This window comes from Rattus rattus, chromosome 7 (assembly GCF_011064425.1).
Source record: "Rattus rattus isolate New Zealand chromosome 7, Rrattus_CSIRO_v1, whole genome shotgun sequence".
In the NCBI taxonomy this organism is placed as follows: Eukaryota; Metazoa; Chordata; class Mammalia; order Rodentia; family Muridae; genus Rattus; species Rattus rattus.
Window position 1 is genome coordinate 78,792,917 of NC_046160.1, and position 15,901 is coordinate 78,808,817.

Genomic DNA, 15,901 nt, shown 5'->3' on the forward strand with positions numbered 1-15,901 from the left:
ATCTCTGCAGCCCTGACTGTATGCTTTTAAAGAGTAGGCATGAGCTGTTTTGTAGAATATCACTCAATTTGCATTTGTCTGGTGCTTTTGTGATGAAGTATCTTTGGGCAGTACTAAAAAATGCAGCCTTTCCTGACCTAGTGCAAGTAGTTAAACCTGCCTTCAAGCTGTGCATGCAGTCTGCTACTGAAGCAATGCCCTGACCCCCAAGTCAGACCGTGAGTTTTATTGCACAACATCCTGGTTTCTTAGGAGTGCGGTCTTTGTCTGCTGATGTTCTCTAAGGTTGTTTTACCTCTGACACATTGCAAGCCTCTTTTTTTCCCTCTACACATAATCTTTTTGTTTTTATTCTTTGGTAATTCCATACTTCATACATGGTCTTCATGACAAATAGAAATTGCATCTCTCCTCCTCTTTATTCACGTTTAAATATCCCTTTAAAAAAGATCTATTTTAACTAAATTACTACATCACACTCCACACCATACAGCTAGTCATCGCAACCACTCACAATTGTGTGTGTGCACATGTGCATAAGTGGTGTTCCTGCTTTTGCTCAAACACAGAGCCCACAGGACAGTGGTAGCCATCCAGCCCTGCGACTCCTCTGGCCGCCCTGTCTTTGTCCCCCAGTACTGCGCTGTAATAATGTACACATAGTCACACCCAGGTGTCTAGTTTTTAAAGTGACCTTTACGTGGACCCAGGGGGACATCGTCATGGTTTTATAGCAAGCAGTCATAACCACTGACCCCAGTTCTCTTGTTTCTTAATTTAAAATTCATCATAATCTGCCTTTGAAAAAACTTATTATCTTTCTGCCCCAACTAAACTATAAGATACATGCACACAATAGTTAAGCCCACTGTACCAATAGTTTATGCCTAACCAACCGAATGCCTGGTCAATGGAATTTACCCACATATTTGTTGAGGAGGTATAGTAGCTCACAGTTGTGATCCCAGCACTTACAGACCTAGTGCAGAGATCTAGTGCAGGAACACTGCCTCTAGTTTGTGGGCACCCTGGGTTATATAGTGAGATCCAAGCCAACCTAGCTAAAATGACAAATGACACTGTCTGTAAATAAATAATATTAAGTAAATATTGAGCAACAACAAGAAACTTGTGAGTGAATGAAATATAGGAATGAATATATATATATATATATATATATATATATATATATATATATGTACATGCCTTTAGTTCCAGACTGAGGAAGCAGAAGCAAGCAGATCTCTGTGAGTCTGAGGTTGACCTGGTCTATGTAGTGAGTTCTAGGCTGGCCAGTGTTATACAATAAGACCCTGACTCTATTAAATAGATAATAATAAATGAAGGCCTTAATTTTATTTACTTGGTTGGTTGGCTTTGGTTTTTTAAGACATGGATTCTCTGTGTAGTAGCCCTGGCTGTCCTGAAACTTCCTCTATAGACCAGACTGGCCTTGAACTCAGAGATCCACCTGCCTCTGCCTATTGAGCGCAGGGATTAAAGGTGTGTTCCGCTGCTGTCACCACCACCACCCAGCTGAAAGCCTTAATTTTTTTTTCCCTGAAAGCCTTAATTTTATGAATTCCTTTCCTGAAAGCCTTAATTTTATGAACTGGTGTAAATGTGGTACTTAGATCTATGGACCTCATGCAGTAAGTGGGTGCGTTTGTCCTATGCTAAGTTTTGGGTATGCAAAGGTGATTAAGACGACCTTGGTTTTGAAAAGGTTTTTTATTATCTTATATGTATCAATGCTTTGCCTCCATCTATGTCCGTGTACCATGTGCATACCTGGTGCCCAAGGAGGCCAGATGAGGATGTCGGATCCTCTAGAACGAGTGTTACAGACAGTTGTGAGCTGTTGTGTGTGTGCTGGGAGCTGAGCCTGGGTCCTTTGGAAGGACAGACGGTTCTCTTAACCACTGAGCCGTCTCTCCAAACCCTAAGAGGCAGTTCTTGCCTCAGAGTATTTTTTGAGTTAAACTAAGTCAGAATTCCTTCTGTTTTGTTTTATGTTTGTGAGGTAGAGTCTCATTTTGTACAAGTCTAGGTTAAAACTTAGTACAAAGCCCAGGCGGCCCGTAGCCTTGAGGCCCTCCCTGCCAGGCATGCAGTTGCCCCCCAGGCCAGGCTTGTTTCTTTTCTTTTTAACTGCTGATCATAGTGTCAGTGCTGTGGCTGACACAGTAGATCTCAGTCCCACTACACCTGTTAAGTGAGTGATATTTACTCAGAAAGCTGTTACAATATCTACTTATTATTGTATCATTGTGTTTTTGATGCAGGGTCTTGTAATGTAGCTCAGGCTAGCTTCAGGTTTATAGTTGAATTTATAGTTGAGCTGCTGCCTAACTTATACCCCACTGGTTCTGCATAGGCTGTGCAGCAGGTGATCAGTAACCTACTAATTGAGAAGATAGAGCTTCGTTCAGAAGACTCTCCGGATATTTTGCCTTACTCTCACGAAAGAAGAGTTGAAAAGCTTGTTGTTCCCCTTGGGGAAGAACTAGGAGCCATTCAAAGGACATATGTCCAGGTAAGCTGTTTTCATCAGGTCGGGGTGTGATAAATCAGCCGGTAGTGGGATGATCTCAGTTAGAGCTTAGAGAAGTGTGTGCTGTACTTCATGTAGTAGAGTATATATGCAGCATTGCCTTTCACTATAAAGTTGAAAAAAATCTCTGAAATTGAAACTTTTGGGGACAGATAGCCCTATTTTCATATGTACTAAAAGATTTTTTGTTTACAAAAATGGGCCATTTGTGAAACAAATTAGTAGCCTTATGCTGACCGTGGTGGTGCTGGGATTGCCTGTGGTACCTACTGAACATACATCTAGATGGCTCTAGGCTTTATATTTTTCTAGCCTAGGCTAGACTGGAACTTGTGACCCCCTGGCCCCATCCTCTTGAGCATTCCTGCAATCTTACAGGAATTGCAGGCAGCCCCTGAAAGCTTTACATCTCCACCAAGAAACATCTCGGTGAAGGAGGACTGAAACTCAGTTCGGTCCAACTTTAATAACTGGTGTTTGCCCAGTATGTCAGGAGTCTGACATCAGCTTGTTTATTTTTGCCATATTTAAGTACAGCACAATTGTGGAAACAAGTTTTCACATAACAATTCACTTGGGCTCATGAGTACAAGAAATGTTACAACATTTTTACAAACTACATAATGGCTTTATCCATATGGGTTCTGCTTATCTTAGAAACAATGCTCAAAACAAGGGTCTAGGGAGAGTGACTGGGGTGAACAGAACCCATAATGCCCACAGGAGTCAGGATTTGACCTGGCCCTAAGATAACATAGAAGTCACTTAGGCTGTTGTAAAGTGCAAGTGACATCTCTCACGAGGACATCCTGCAATGCACAGAATGGGCATCCCATAACAAGGGATTCCCAGGCCCAATTACCAAATGCCAGTATTGCAGAGAAACCATTGAGAAACTGCTAGTGTTTTAAGGCCGTTCTGTCTGCCCTTTGTTCTCTTAGGAGACCATGTGTTTTCAGATCTTCATCCTCACTGATTAAGAATGGTTTCCATCCCCCTCCCCCAATCATCTACTGAGAGATGAAGTAAAGTATCCTTTTCCTCAAATTTGGGCTTGTCCTGATTTAGAAATAAGCTAGTAGGCCAGGCATGGACACAGAGACCATTCCTCACAGCTGACAGAGCAGAGGCAGGTGGGTCTCTGTGAGTTCCAGCTTGTCTGTATAATGATATTGTGGTAAGCAGGGCTACATAGTGAGTATCTGCCTACCAAGTGGGGAAGGAGGAAGGGAGGGAAAGAAGGGGACAAAAGAGATAGCGTTGGGATGTTGTTCAGTGATAGAGCACTTGCTTGTGCCTTTCTTGTGCAAAACTTTGGGTTCAGCCCTAAGTGTTGAAAAAGAAATGAAAAGTAAACATGGTCTTGAGTTTATAGTTTGATTTTACACTTCTGTTTACTCTTAAGTGGATGGTATCTGGATATAAATGACAGTGCTCTGGAATTTTAATGTCTTGCGTTTAAAAATTAATTTCATAGTATATTTTATTAAATATAGATCTTTTACTATAGCACACACTTGTATAAATATATGATAAAGTCATTGTATTTAAAAAAGGACTTAAAAGTAAACTTGAATTAATTTTTTTTTAAATTTGTAGATTTTAGAAACATTTGCCAGTTCTTTGATTAAGAGAAATATTTTGATGAAAAGAGACATTCCCAACCTAACAAAATACCAGATAATTCTGGCAAGAGATCAATTTAGGAAAAATCCATCCCCAAATATTGTGGTATGTATTTTTAAGTACATTTTGTTGTATTTGACTAAATGTTTATTGGGCACTTAGTAAAATCTAAATGATAATTTCCTAGATATATACTAATTAGTTCAGCAAGAATTTACATACGATTTATTGAGGGAGTGCCACCAAACCGGAGTTTAGTCATGGAGGCTATGTGATGCAAGGAGAGTTGTCCTATACAGACACACACACATACATACATACACACACACACGATAAACATTAAAATGTTTTAAAAAATAGGTGTGATTTATCTAGTTTATGTTTAATTAATTGATGTTATGTATATGTGAGTTTGGAGTTTGGGTACGTGTGCCCTGTTCATTCCCACCATCCTCCTTGTTGAGGCAGTCTTATTGTTGGTGATGCTTCTGTGTATACTCCAGGCTAGCTGGCCCACCAGCCTCTACCCTCCATTTTGCCATAGGAGTGCTAGAAGTACAGATGTGTCATATCACATCCTGGTTGTCTGTTTGTTTTTGAGGTAGAGCCTCAATTATAGAGCCATGGCTGGCCCTAAGCTGAGTGTAGTCAAGGCTAGCCTTGACCTCACATAGCTCTACCTGCCTCTGCTTCTCAGCATGCACTGCCGGGCCAAGCTCGTACCTGTTTTAATGTGGTTTCAGGGGATCAGACTTGAGCCATCAGACTTGCGTATCTAGAGCTGAGCTACTTCTCCCACACATTTTAGCTTTTAACAAATAGGCTTTTGGTCTATTTCTGACTAAAACTTAAAGCCACAACATTTAGTCAAGCTCTTGACACCAGAAGTCAGAAGAAGCATTCTACCAAACTTGAAAGAAAGAAGCAAAGAAACAAAGAAAAATTGATTGTATTTGTTTAATTGTTTGTTTATGTGTGCATGCCCATATGTATATATGTATATAAGTATGCGTATGCCACAACATGCGTGTAGAGGTCAGAGGACAACACATAAGAGGAAGTTCTCTCTAACCATGTTTAGGGATTGACTCGTCACTAGTCATGACCTGCTGAGCCACCAGCTCCTTATTTAATTGTAGTAGAAAAATAGTGAATGAATGGGGAAATGTCTATCAAACTATGTCCAAAGTCAGAAGAGATGTTCACTGTACAGACAGGCTCTGGGTTCTTTGAACTGAGAATGATCTGCACCAGAAGGCCAGAGGCAATTGAAAGAGGACAGTCACTAATGTGGCTGAGACAGGGAATGGAGGTCATTAATGTTTGGCCACGTGGGACTTGCAGTGTTGTTTCAAGAAACTAGGGGACGAAAGTGGATTTAAGTTGGGTGTGGTGATTGATGCCTATAATTTCAGCATTGAGTAGATTGAGGCAGGAGATTGCTGGGTTTCTGAGAATTCTAAGACAACCTAGGCTGTACTTGGGGAGCCCCATCTCAAACAAACAAAATAGATTAGTGGAAGGAAGAAAGGAAAGAAGGGTGGGGGAGAGGGAAATAGTGTCTTTATTAAATACAGTAAAGTGAAAGTCTGGTCTGTCTTGGTGAGCTAAAGCTCTCTTATGGATGTGCCTCTTGAAGCCAGACAGGGCTATATACTCAGTTCAGGCCAGATTGAGGCCATATAGCAAGACCCATGGTACACACACACACACACACACACACACACACACACACACACACACAGAGAGAGAAATTAACAAAATATTTGTCCTTCATGGGACCAAGTCTATCCAACTATTTTCCATTTGCATCATAACTCATATATTTATGTCAGTGCTTGACCTATGGTAGATAATTAGTAATGGCTTCATAAGGACACATGAACCAACCTATATACTGTAAATAATTTACCTATAAAGAAAAATAATAAATGCTAGTTTCCTGTTGATTTCTTTTTTTTAAGGGATGGGCTTCATATTGAAACTACGTGACACTCACATAGCCACACCCTGTCATGTGACACTCAGTAGAACCATCAAGTTATAACCAGTGTAAATAGTTCTTCTGGTCATCTGAACCTTATTGTGTTACAGTGGCATGGAGTGGGTATGGTCATTTCTTCTCTGTTAAATTTGATATGTTTCTTCCAGGGAGTTCAGCAAGGCATAATTGAAGGAGAGTTAGCCATCTGTATTAGTTTATACCATGGTTATGAGTTACTGCAGCAAATGGGAATGCGATCATTATATTTCTTTCTCTCTGGAATCATGGATGGAACCAAAGGTAAGTTGTGTGAAATTATTTCAGAGAAACAATGACATGTGCTGTTTTGGTTCAAGACATTGAACCAAAACCAAGGTTTGAGTCCACTTAAACTTGAATTAACTTTTTTTTTTCAGTGAAAATAATTCTTTTTTCATGCAATTGTATTCTGGTCACCGTTTCCTCTCCTTAGTCTTCTCCCAGATCCTCCCCACCCCCGACCAATCCAACTCCATTCTTCTTTACTCTTCAGAAAACAAATAGGCAAAACAAAATAAAAAAACCAAAAAACCCAGTACCAGAACAAGAAATTTTAAAAGAACAAAGGAAACACATGCACATAGAAAAGCAAAACCCAGAAAACAAAATCAGAAGCCATGAACAACAACAGAGACCAGTAAGGCAAAAAATACCCAGGCAAAGCAATATGGAACAAAAATCTCCTTAAAAACCATTGATTTCATTTTGTGTCAATCATCTGTTGGTGGGCATGGGGCCTTGTAAGTATGGTTTGTATCTCCATTGGAGAAAATTAAATTTTCCTCTGCAAGCTTTTGCCAGTTGGAGATAACTTCTAGGTTAGGATGGGAGCTTGTGTCCACTAACTCCGTCTCAGCACTGGGTGGGTTCATGTGTGTCAGCCTGTTTCGTCCAGAATGCCTGTTTCCTGGGTGTTCTCCATCTCCTCTGGCTCTTTTGGTCTCCTCTTCTGCATAGCTCCCTGAGCCCTGAGGGGAGGAGTTTGATGAAGACATCCCGTCCAGAACTGAGCCTCCCACGGTCTCCGGTTCTCCATACGTTGTGGGTCTGTGTTAGTTCTCATCTTCTCCGATGACCTATGGGTATACCAGAATGTCTTTAATAGTCATTTTATTGCTATGTAACTTGAGTTAACTTTAAATGCTTTGTTTCTAAAAGTGATGGAGTGTGATAATGTTCAGTGTAATTGTGCTTGCTAACTTGATGAAAACAGTGCATCATTGTAACTTTATTTTTTTTCAAACCATAATTTGATTGATAGTTCTTAAATGTATTAACCTCCCTTTTAGCCCACCACCCACCAGAGGTAGTGGAAAAAAAAAGAGTGGGGCAGGGAGTGGACTTGATTAGAAAGGTTCTTTGGAGCAACTCCCGTCTCTGTTGTCTGGAAATTGGCAGTTGAGTTCACAGGTCAGCAAAGGCAGCTTGATCCACTCGCATACACTTCACAGATACACCAGCAGTCCAGTTCGGTAGAGTTGGGTTAACAACAGCAGTGACACGACCTGGCAGAGACAGCCGGGCCTCAGCTGAGTCAGCTGGAGGGACCAGAAGGCAAGCCAAGAGAAGTTCTCAGCTATGCCTCTCTCAGAGAAGGGAAGATCTGCGAAGGCACGAGACCCACAAGCAAGTGTTGCATAGCTAGCTCTATAAGCGAGCTTAATTCAACCGCCATCACTGTCCGATGCGTCCTATTTATACCCTCCAAACATCATGTGTCCTCAGCATGGGTCTTGCCTCAGCACATGTACCCAATCAGCCAGAAGTTTTTTGGTGCATTTCTATCTATGGTGTCCCAACAAATACAGTTCAACTACATAGCATAAGGTGGACCAATACACGTGTTGTTTGCAAAGAATCCTTCATCACGTGTCCTTTCACATGCTTGCTTTAGCAGAACATCCTTTCTCCTGTGTCTGCTTCTGCTAAACGTTTCTTCTTCAGGAGTCTGCCTTACTCTTTTACCTGTGCCCACTTCAAACACCATCCAACACAATAGACTGTCCACACAACCCTTCAGTTTCTACTCCACATTGTGAACATGGAACTAGGACAGATTGTTGACTTCCATGTTAAATTCGAGACGTTTGCCTTCATAGATAAAATTTCATTTCTTTTTCAATACGGAGGAAATGTTGTTATCTGTTCATGTTTCCTAAAGGAATGACAAGGGTAAAAACTGAGCTCAGCCGGAACGAGGACTTCACGAAGCTCTACAGTCACCTGCAGAGCGTGTTTGCCCACGTGAGAGATGCCGTTGCAGCCAGCGATGCTTCGGCTTTCCAGAAAGGTCTGCTATTTCAGTGAGAGCTGTGTTCTTTTAACTGAGTACCATTAACGCCAGCTGCTTGGGATGCTGAGGTAGGAGTAGCTCAAGATTTTAGGCAGTCCCAGCAGCGTAGGAGACCTCTGCAGAAAAATAAACACTACCAGGTGCTGCTTTCCTTCATTAATGTTGGAACTTTGTACATCAGTGTATACATTCTAATGTTTGTGTAGCCTCAGCCTTGCCAATGCATAAATGTTTTGTTCAGTGAGTTAGGGTATTAGGATTGATGTATACAAATATACATCAGGCTAACAAACTTTAAATGGATTTATCAGTAGTAGTGAAAAGTCCCAGAACCACTCAGTATTGAAATGTAGTTTAACTAAAAATGTATTTTTTATTCCCTTTTGTTTTGCTGAATCCTTCTGAATTCTCTCTCAGAATAACATTTTCATCAAAATTAAAGGTTTTGTTTGCACTTACATGCTATCTAGAGGGTACTTAGATTTGGTAGGCAAAAGAAATAAGGTTTTGTGCTTGGGGCTTTTTTTGAGACAGGACCTCATGTAGCTAAGGCTTAGCCTTGAGCATTCTCTGTAACCGAGGCTGGCCTTGAGATCTTAATTCTCCTTCCTCAACCTCCCAAGTGCTGGAATTACAACTGTGTACTACCACACCCAAAGAAAAATTTTAAATTTTAACATATGTCTTTTCTTTGTTTTAGATTTATTTTTATTATGATTACGTGTATGTTTGTGTTTCTGTGTATATATGTGTGTGTGTGTCTGTGTGCGTGTGTGGTGGAAGGTGGGGTAGGATGGGGGTAGGGGTGCCTGTGGAGGCCATAGGAACTGAAGTTACAGGTGAGTCACCTGATGTGAGTGCTAGGAACCAAACTCAGGTCTTCTGCAAGAGCAGTGTGTGCTCTTATCTGCTGTTTACCTCTCCGTGCCTAATGTGTACTTTCAAGATGTGTGACTCCACAGTAAGAATTGCTATGGGCTGAGCTTGGCGCTGCACATCTTTCACCTCAACAATCCTAAGGCAGAGCAGGCAGATCTCTACAAGTTCAAGACTATAATTGATATGAGAATATATAGAAAAAAATTTTTTTCTCCCCTCTTCAGGAAATAAAGAGAAAAAATTTGTCTATAGTCATCCAAAGTTAAAGAAACTGGAAGAAGTTATACTCGAACATTTCAAGTCATGGAATGGTGGGTAACAATGAGTAGTTTTAAGACAAAGTGGTAACTGAAAAAAAGTAAAATTCCTAGGGAGAGGTGGATTCTAATTACTCTGGATAATGATATTTAGAACTTTTGGGAAGTTGGGATACGTGGGAGTGAAAGAAATAATGGAACTAGAAAAATAAGGTTTTACATGAAAAGTTTAGTTTGGGGCAATATAAGAGAGATAGAAAATCAAGCAGCTCAGGTAGGTTTAGTAATGCCGTGGTTCTAGGTCACTGGGAGACAGCAGGACAGTGGCACAGCCTCGCTTAGCGTTGCTCTCAGCAGCCCCTCCTCCTCTTCCTGAGCACGAAGGCACTGGCCAGCTCTGGGATACAGGCTGCAGTTCAGCCGTTGGTGAACTGAGAGACAACAGCTGTGGAGTATGCAGTGCCTGTAGGGAAGGTGGAACAGGGTGGTGCAGTCATTTGGAGTTCTATAGTGCTTCTCTGCAAAGGAAGTAACATGCATGTGCTTGAACGGATGGGCTGGTCAGGTACTGACCCAGGTGTTGAGCTGGTTTCTTGAGCTATTATTTCATGGCAGCCAAGGAGAAATAGGGAGTTGAAAATGTCTTTTGCAGTAGCTGTTCATGAGTACGTAGTTTCAGACTCGTGCTTTCTAGCAGGCGCTCTCACAGTGCTCTTTTGTTTTGGGTGCAGTCTTAAGCATTGAGCAGAAGGCTTTGTACATGTTGTACTGAAATATTTTCTTAGCCTTAAATTCTTCTTTAAAAACATATTTCCTGTTCCACAGCTAAAAACACCACTGAAAAGAAGTGCCAGGAGAGCAGAGTTATGATCTTCTCTTCGTTTCGAGATAGCGTTGAGGAAATTGCAGAGATGCTTTCCCAGCACCAGCCAGGCGTTAGAGTGATGACGTTTGTTGGCCACGCCTCAGGGAAAAACACAAAGGGTTACACCCAGAAGGAACAACTGCAGGTAATTAATTATTAATTCTTTAGGTAATGAGATAAAAATAGGATGGATTAGCTTTGTTGTAACCCATTTTCTAATTTGGTTGTGGTGGTGCAAGTCTTTAATGCCAGCACTCAGGAGGCAGAGACGGGCGTTCTCTGAGTTCAGGGATAGCCTGGTCTTCATAGAGTACTCTAGGTCATCCAGAGCTACATAGCAAGACTGTCTCAAACAAACAAACAAAAAGAGAACCCTGCAGCAGCAACAACAAAAAGATAATTTTATAATCAATATGCAAATAAAGATAAGCACATTTTGAAAGATCAGATGTGTCTTATATATGTTTTGAAATATTTATTTATTCATTCAATTATTTTGGGGGTTTTGAGATATTGGTTTATATAGTTGAAGCTTGCCTAGAACTAGTGCTGCACTGCCTCTACGTCCCAAGCACTAGGAAATCAGATGTGTCCATTACACTTGTTAATGTTGAATGATTTCTGTTCTTACATCTAAGCATGTAGCCCATGTTTGCCTTTGGGGTGCCAGAGTTCAAGGAGTAATGAAGCATTATTTAAATTTTTACAAATATTTTTATTCTTAATTATGTGTGTGTGTGTGGGTATGTTCACACACGATTAGAAGAGAGATCAAAAGGGTGTCAGATCTGCTAGAGCTTGATGTGGGTTCTGGGCACCAAACCTGGGTCTTCTGCAAGAATAGCAGGTGCTTTTAATTGTTGATCCATTTCTACAGCCCTTATTTTAAACTTTTGTTACATTGAGAGATTATGTGTGTGGACACACATGTCACAGCATGGTGTAGAGATCAGAGGACAAGCTGTGGAAGTCAGTTCTCCCCTTCCAACACAGAGATCACACTCAGGTTGCGTGGCCTGTTGACAAGTGGCCTTCCATGCTGAGCTGTCTTTCAGATGTGAGGCGTTCTTTCTGATTTTCTTATGTAGAGACAGGGTCTCGCTTTGTAGTCCTAGTTGGTCTGCACCTCAGACCCATCTGCCTCCTGAATGCTCGGATTTAAAGTGAGCAAGACCATTCCAGATTAGTCATTCTTACTTCAGCTAACAAGACCATACGTTTAGTTCTGAGGAACGATAAATGGGAGTAATTGGACCCAGGCTTTTTCACTGCCCTCTTCTCCTCTCAGTGTTGCCAAAGGTAAAACTGGGCTTCCTCTTAGACCAAGAAACATAGTTATTAACAATAACTCGACAGTCGTTATTTAAAACAAAGGAATTAGAACTGTCTTTCCATTTTATCCACCCTGTTTTGGCTTATTTTGTTATCTTATGACACCCCATGTTCCCCACCCTCATATGCTGTCCTTAATGTTTTAAAATCTGATTCGACCTTTTCAAGATGAATGGGGAAATAATGCAAACTACAAATCGCTGATACTTTCCTGAAGTGATTTTTGAGTTGTTTGTGTTTGAGGTGGTGAGACAGTTCCGTGACGGTGGTTATAACACCCTGGTTTCCACCTGTGTTGGAGAAGAAGGTTTGGATATAGGGGAAGTGGATCTCATAATATGCTTTGATGCCCAGAAGAGCCCAATCCGCCTCATTCAGCGCATGGGTAGAACTGGCCGCAGACGGCAAGGCAGGATTGTTGTCATCCTCGCTGAAGGACGGGAAGAGCGTGTAAGTGGACTGTGTAAGCTGGCTGACAGCGAAATTTGAGAGCCAACCCAAGGGCAGTCTTCTAGCATTCAAAATCCAAGCACTCTAGGCAAATGTGCCTACATTGTTAGTAGATTCTTAGTTTGTCTTGATTGTAAGAGAGATTTTTTTGGCAGAATTCACTCCTAATTTTTTCTCATTTGAAGAAACACATTTTGGTACTTCATTATAACTCATACCGTATGATATGACAACTAATATTTATTCATTTTTCCATTTCCCTACACTTCTCTTTTAATGACAGCATCTGATGTATCCCAGGCTGGTTTGAACTCACTTTGTAGCCAAGGATGTCCTAGAGCTTGTGATCTTCTGGCCTGCATTTCCTAAGCCCTATGACTCCCAGGGCTGCCACAGTTCATGTGTGCCTAGTGTCTGCGTGCTAGGCAAGCACACTACCAACAGCTGTGTGCACAGCACCCCTGTACTTCTGCAACAGACGTGTGCTCAGACTGTTTTCCTCTAATAGTACTTTTGAATTTTATAAAATTAGCTAAATAAATAAATGAAAAGCTAACAACAGGCACCAGAGCAAACACACTGTATGTAAAAGCTTGTGTACTGATGTTCTAGTTTTTCACTGAGGTATGTTGGTGCCCCATCTTTTTGGAAAGGAACTTGAATTATACTAATATTCTCTACAGTCATGGGTGGCAGAACTTTCTAAGTATATTATACTTTTTACACTATTTATTACAGTAAAATATTGACAAACTATAACACATTGGGACAAGTTCAGTAAGCAAAAACAATTTCACATTATAGATTCAACATCTGTGATAGTTTTTAGAAACTGATTTGAAATGTTTTATTCACCCTTCAATTCAACCTGAAAAATGAATTCCATTCAGTAAGACTCTTAATGTGATTATAATGTGTTATCCATAAACTGATCCTAATAAATGTAATGTTTACATGTCAAACAATGGATCTACATTCTGATTTTATTACGTAGCCAGACCACTCAACATCGTTATCTAGGTGTGTGTTTTCTGGTCTGTTAAATGGTGGTAATGGCTCATCCTTAATGAGCACTTCATGTGTGCTATGCCGTGTTTCAAGGGCTCTAGATCATCTGAATTGTCTAATCCAAGATGGTGAGGAAAGTGGAAATGTAGACAAATGAACACGCTGAAATAAGGCTTCATTTCCTCTCCCATAAATCTCCCTCGTAACAAATATGACCTTATACTCAGGTACAAAGTTTGGCTGTATCAAAAGCAGTAAGCCAATAAAAATACATAGTTCCATGAGGATTCTCGTGTGTGTGTGTGTGTGTGTGTGTGTGTGTGTGTGTGTGTGTATTTTTCCTCTTTACAAATAGTTGTTAAGCTTTTGTAGTAATAGATTTTAAAATGATTTTCCTCAAGAATCTAAGTTAGTGATCTGTTTTCACATTCAAGACTATAGGAATTCTATTCTCTAGTCTTTAAGTGAATCAAAGTGTAATTTTATGTTTAAAATAATCCTGGTGGACATATTAATTGCTTATTATAGCTAAATGATTACTATAAAAACTGAAAATTTGTATTTTGTATTTGTTTTGCAGACATACAATCAGAGTCAGTCCAACAAAAAAAATATTTATAAAGCTATTTCAGGTAACAGACAAGTGCTTCGTTTATACCAAGGAAGTCCACGAATGGTTCCTGATAAAATCAATCCTGAATTACACAAAATGTTCATCACACATGGTGTCTATGAACCAGAGAAGGCTCGGAGTGTACAGCGAAAGTCGTTCTCCTCAAGGAGTGGTAAGCAAAACTTGTGCACTTGACACATTCTTCACCCCTCCCATTCTTGGTCTGCCCTGTTTTTGTTTACAGTCTAGGTCTGTCATTCCCATTTGTACGTCTCCTGAGCCCAGGATTCCTGGGGCATGGGCTCCAGCAGCTCAGGCTCCTTTCTGTTCTCACAGTGCTTCCCTGGATGGAACAGGCTGGAGCCTAGTGGAACCTTCCTTCCCTCAGGGCCTTCCCTTTGGCTTTGTTTGTTTTCTGGTCCTTCCCTTCGTCCATCTCGGGAAGCCATCTTGACTCTTACAGTGCATGCATACCACACTCACTGTGCCCCTTCCTTCTCTTGGCAGGAATCTTGCCCTTAACGAGCTCGTTTACAACAAGGCCAGCCGAGTGCATTGTAGATGATCCGTTTTGCTGCGGTAACAGTTAGGGATTCCTTGTTGAGAAGTAGCTAATCCCCTAACATCTGTAGAATCTCTTTTGTAGATTTACACGTATGTGGCCAAAGAAACAGCTTTATTTTCTAAAAGACTTGGAGAGCGTGCATCAGCATCTCTTTGTCATTTTAGAGAATTGATGGAAGATGTTGGCTCCTGAAAGAAACAGCATTCCCATCCTCATCCTTCTTTCTCCTTTTCCTGCTCCTCCTTCTGTCATTGTTGTCATTGTCATCATCATCTTGTTTTGGTTACTCAAGACAGAGTTTCTCTGTGTCACCCTGGCTGTTCTAGAACTCAATCTGTAGACCAAGCTGGCCTCAGACTCAGAGATCTGCCTGTCTGCCCCCTGAGTGCTAGGATTAAAAGTGTATGCCTCCACTGCCCGGTGCATAACCTGTCTTCATACTGTATCTTTCTTTGAAAACAGTCTATGTTCTAAGGTGCTTTGAGTCTTAGGAAAGATAAGAACGTATTGATGTGACAAGGGAAAGACACTGGTGACGTGGAGTGCTAGAAACCCAGTAGGTAGACTGAAAGTTTAAAAGGAAAACAGTTGCAGAATAAGCATTCAGTTAGATTGCGTGTGCATTTACACAGTCTACTGCATGACAAAGGAAGAAGGACGTTCTCCCCTCATGTACCCCAGGCAGATGCTCCGTTTCCATGCGTGTTCCCAGGATTACCTCGCCTTCATATAGAGGGACACCACCGTTGGCTACACAGCCCTCCATCACTCACCTGCTGATTTGCAGACGTTTGCACTGTTGTGTTTAGGAGACAGTCGGGACTGAAGGGCAGGTTCTAGGTCAGTTTTGAGGTTCTCTCAAAAACAAAGCAAAGCAAAATTAATAAGTCCTTGCTAGTGAATAATTTTCCTACTTTGCCCTCCATCCTGACTGTTTCAGTGCCTGTGACTCCCCTTTCCAAAATTATATGACTTTTTTATGCAGTTTTTCATAAATCGTCATGCATGTACACTAATGTGTAATTCATCGAGGTGTAGAGGCTTAAAGTTCTAAAACATCGGAGCCCCTTCCTATTTAAAAAGCTGGAGGCGTGGCTCAGTGTTTGAAAGCACTAGCTGCTGGTCCAGGGCACCTGGCTTCTAGTCTAAGCACCCACATGCGACTCACAACTGTCTGTAACTCCCTGCCAGGGGGATGGGAAGGGGCGTCCAGTGGCCTTTTCTGGCCTGCTCTCAAACTGCATACATGTGCTGCACAGATACACACATTGTGGGCAGTGGACTGTGCGTGTAGGCAAAAATACCCATATACATAAAAGAGAAAGAAATGATTAAGTCAGAGATCCCCAAGGTCATTTACTTAAAGCTCTTAGTTTTACAAACAGGAAAACATTTTCGGAAAAGTTGTTTTTCTAAATCGTCCTACACGGTATTTA

At 41.1% G+C, this 15,901-nt stretch overlaps 1 protein-coding gene across 2 annotated transcripts in view; it reads left to right on the top strand.

Annotated features, from left to right (window-relative positions):
• Positions 1-2,230: 2,230 nt before the first annotated feature.
• The window catches only part of LOC116905105 (Fanconi anemia group M protein homolog), a 44,076-nt gene continuing 30,405 nt past the window's right edge, over positions 2,231-15,901 (top strand). For both annotated transcript variants that reach the window (XM_032907841.1, XM_032907842.1), the window contains exons 1-8: positions 2,231-2,536; positions 4,154-4,285; positions 6,332-6,464; positions 8,365-8,493; positions 9,600-9,686; positions 10,458-10,642; positions 12,073-12,279; positions 13,868-14,072. In XM_032907841.1, the coding sequence (XP_032763732.1) occupies positions 4,199-4,285; positions 6,332-6,464; positions 8,365-8,493; positions 9,600-9,686; positions 10,458-10,642; positions 12,073-12,279; positions 13,868-14,072 (1,033 nt within the window). In that variant the 5' untranslated portion in view covers positions 2,231-2,536; positions 4,154-4,198. The remainder of the gene's footprint in view (positions 2,537-4,153; positions 4,286-6,331; positions 6,465-8,364; positions 8,494-9,599; positions 9,687-10,457; positions 10,643-12,072; positions 12,280-13,867; positions 14,073-15,901) is intronic.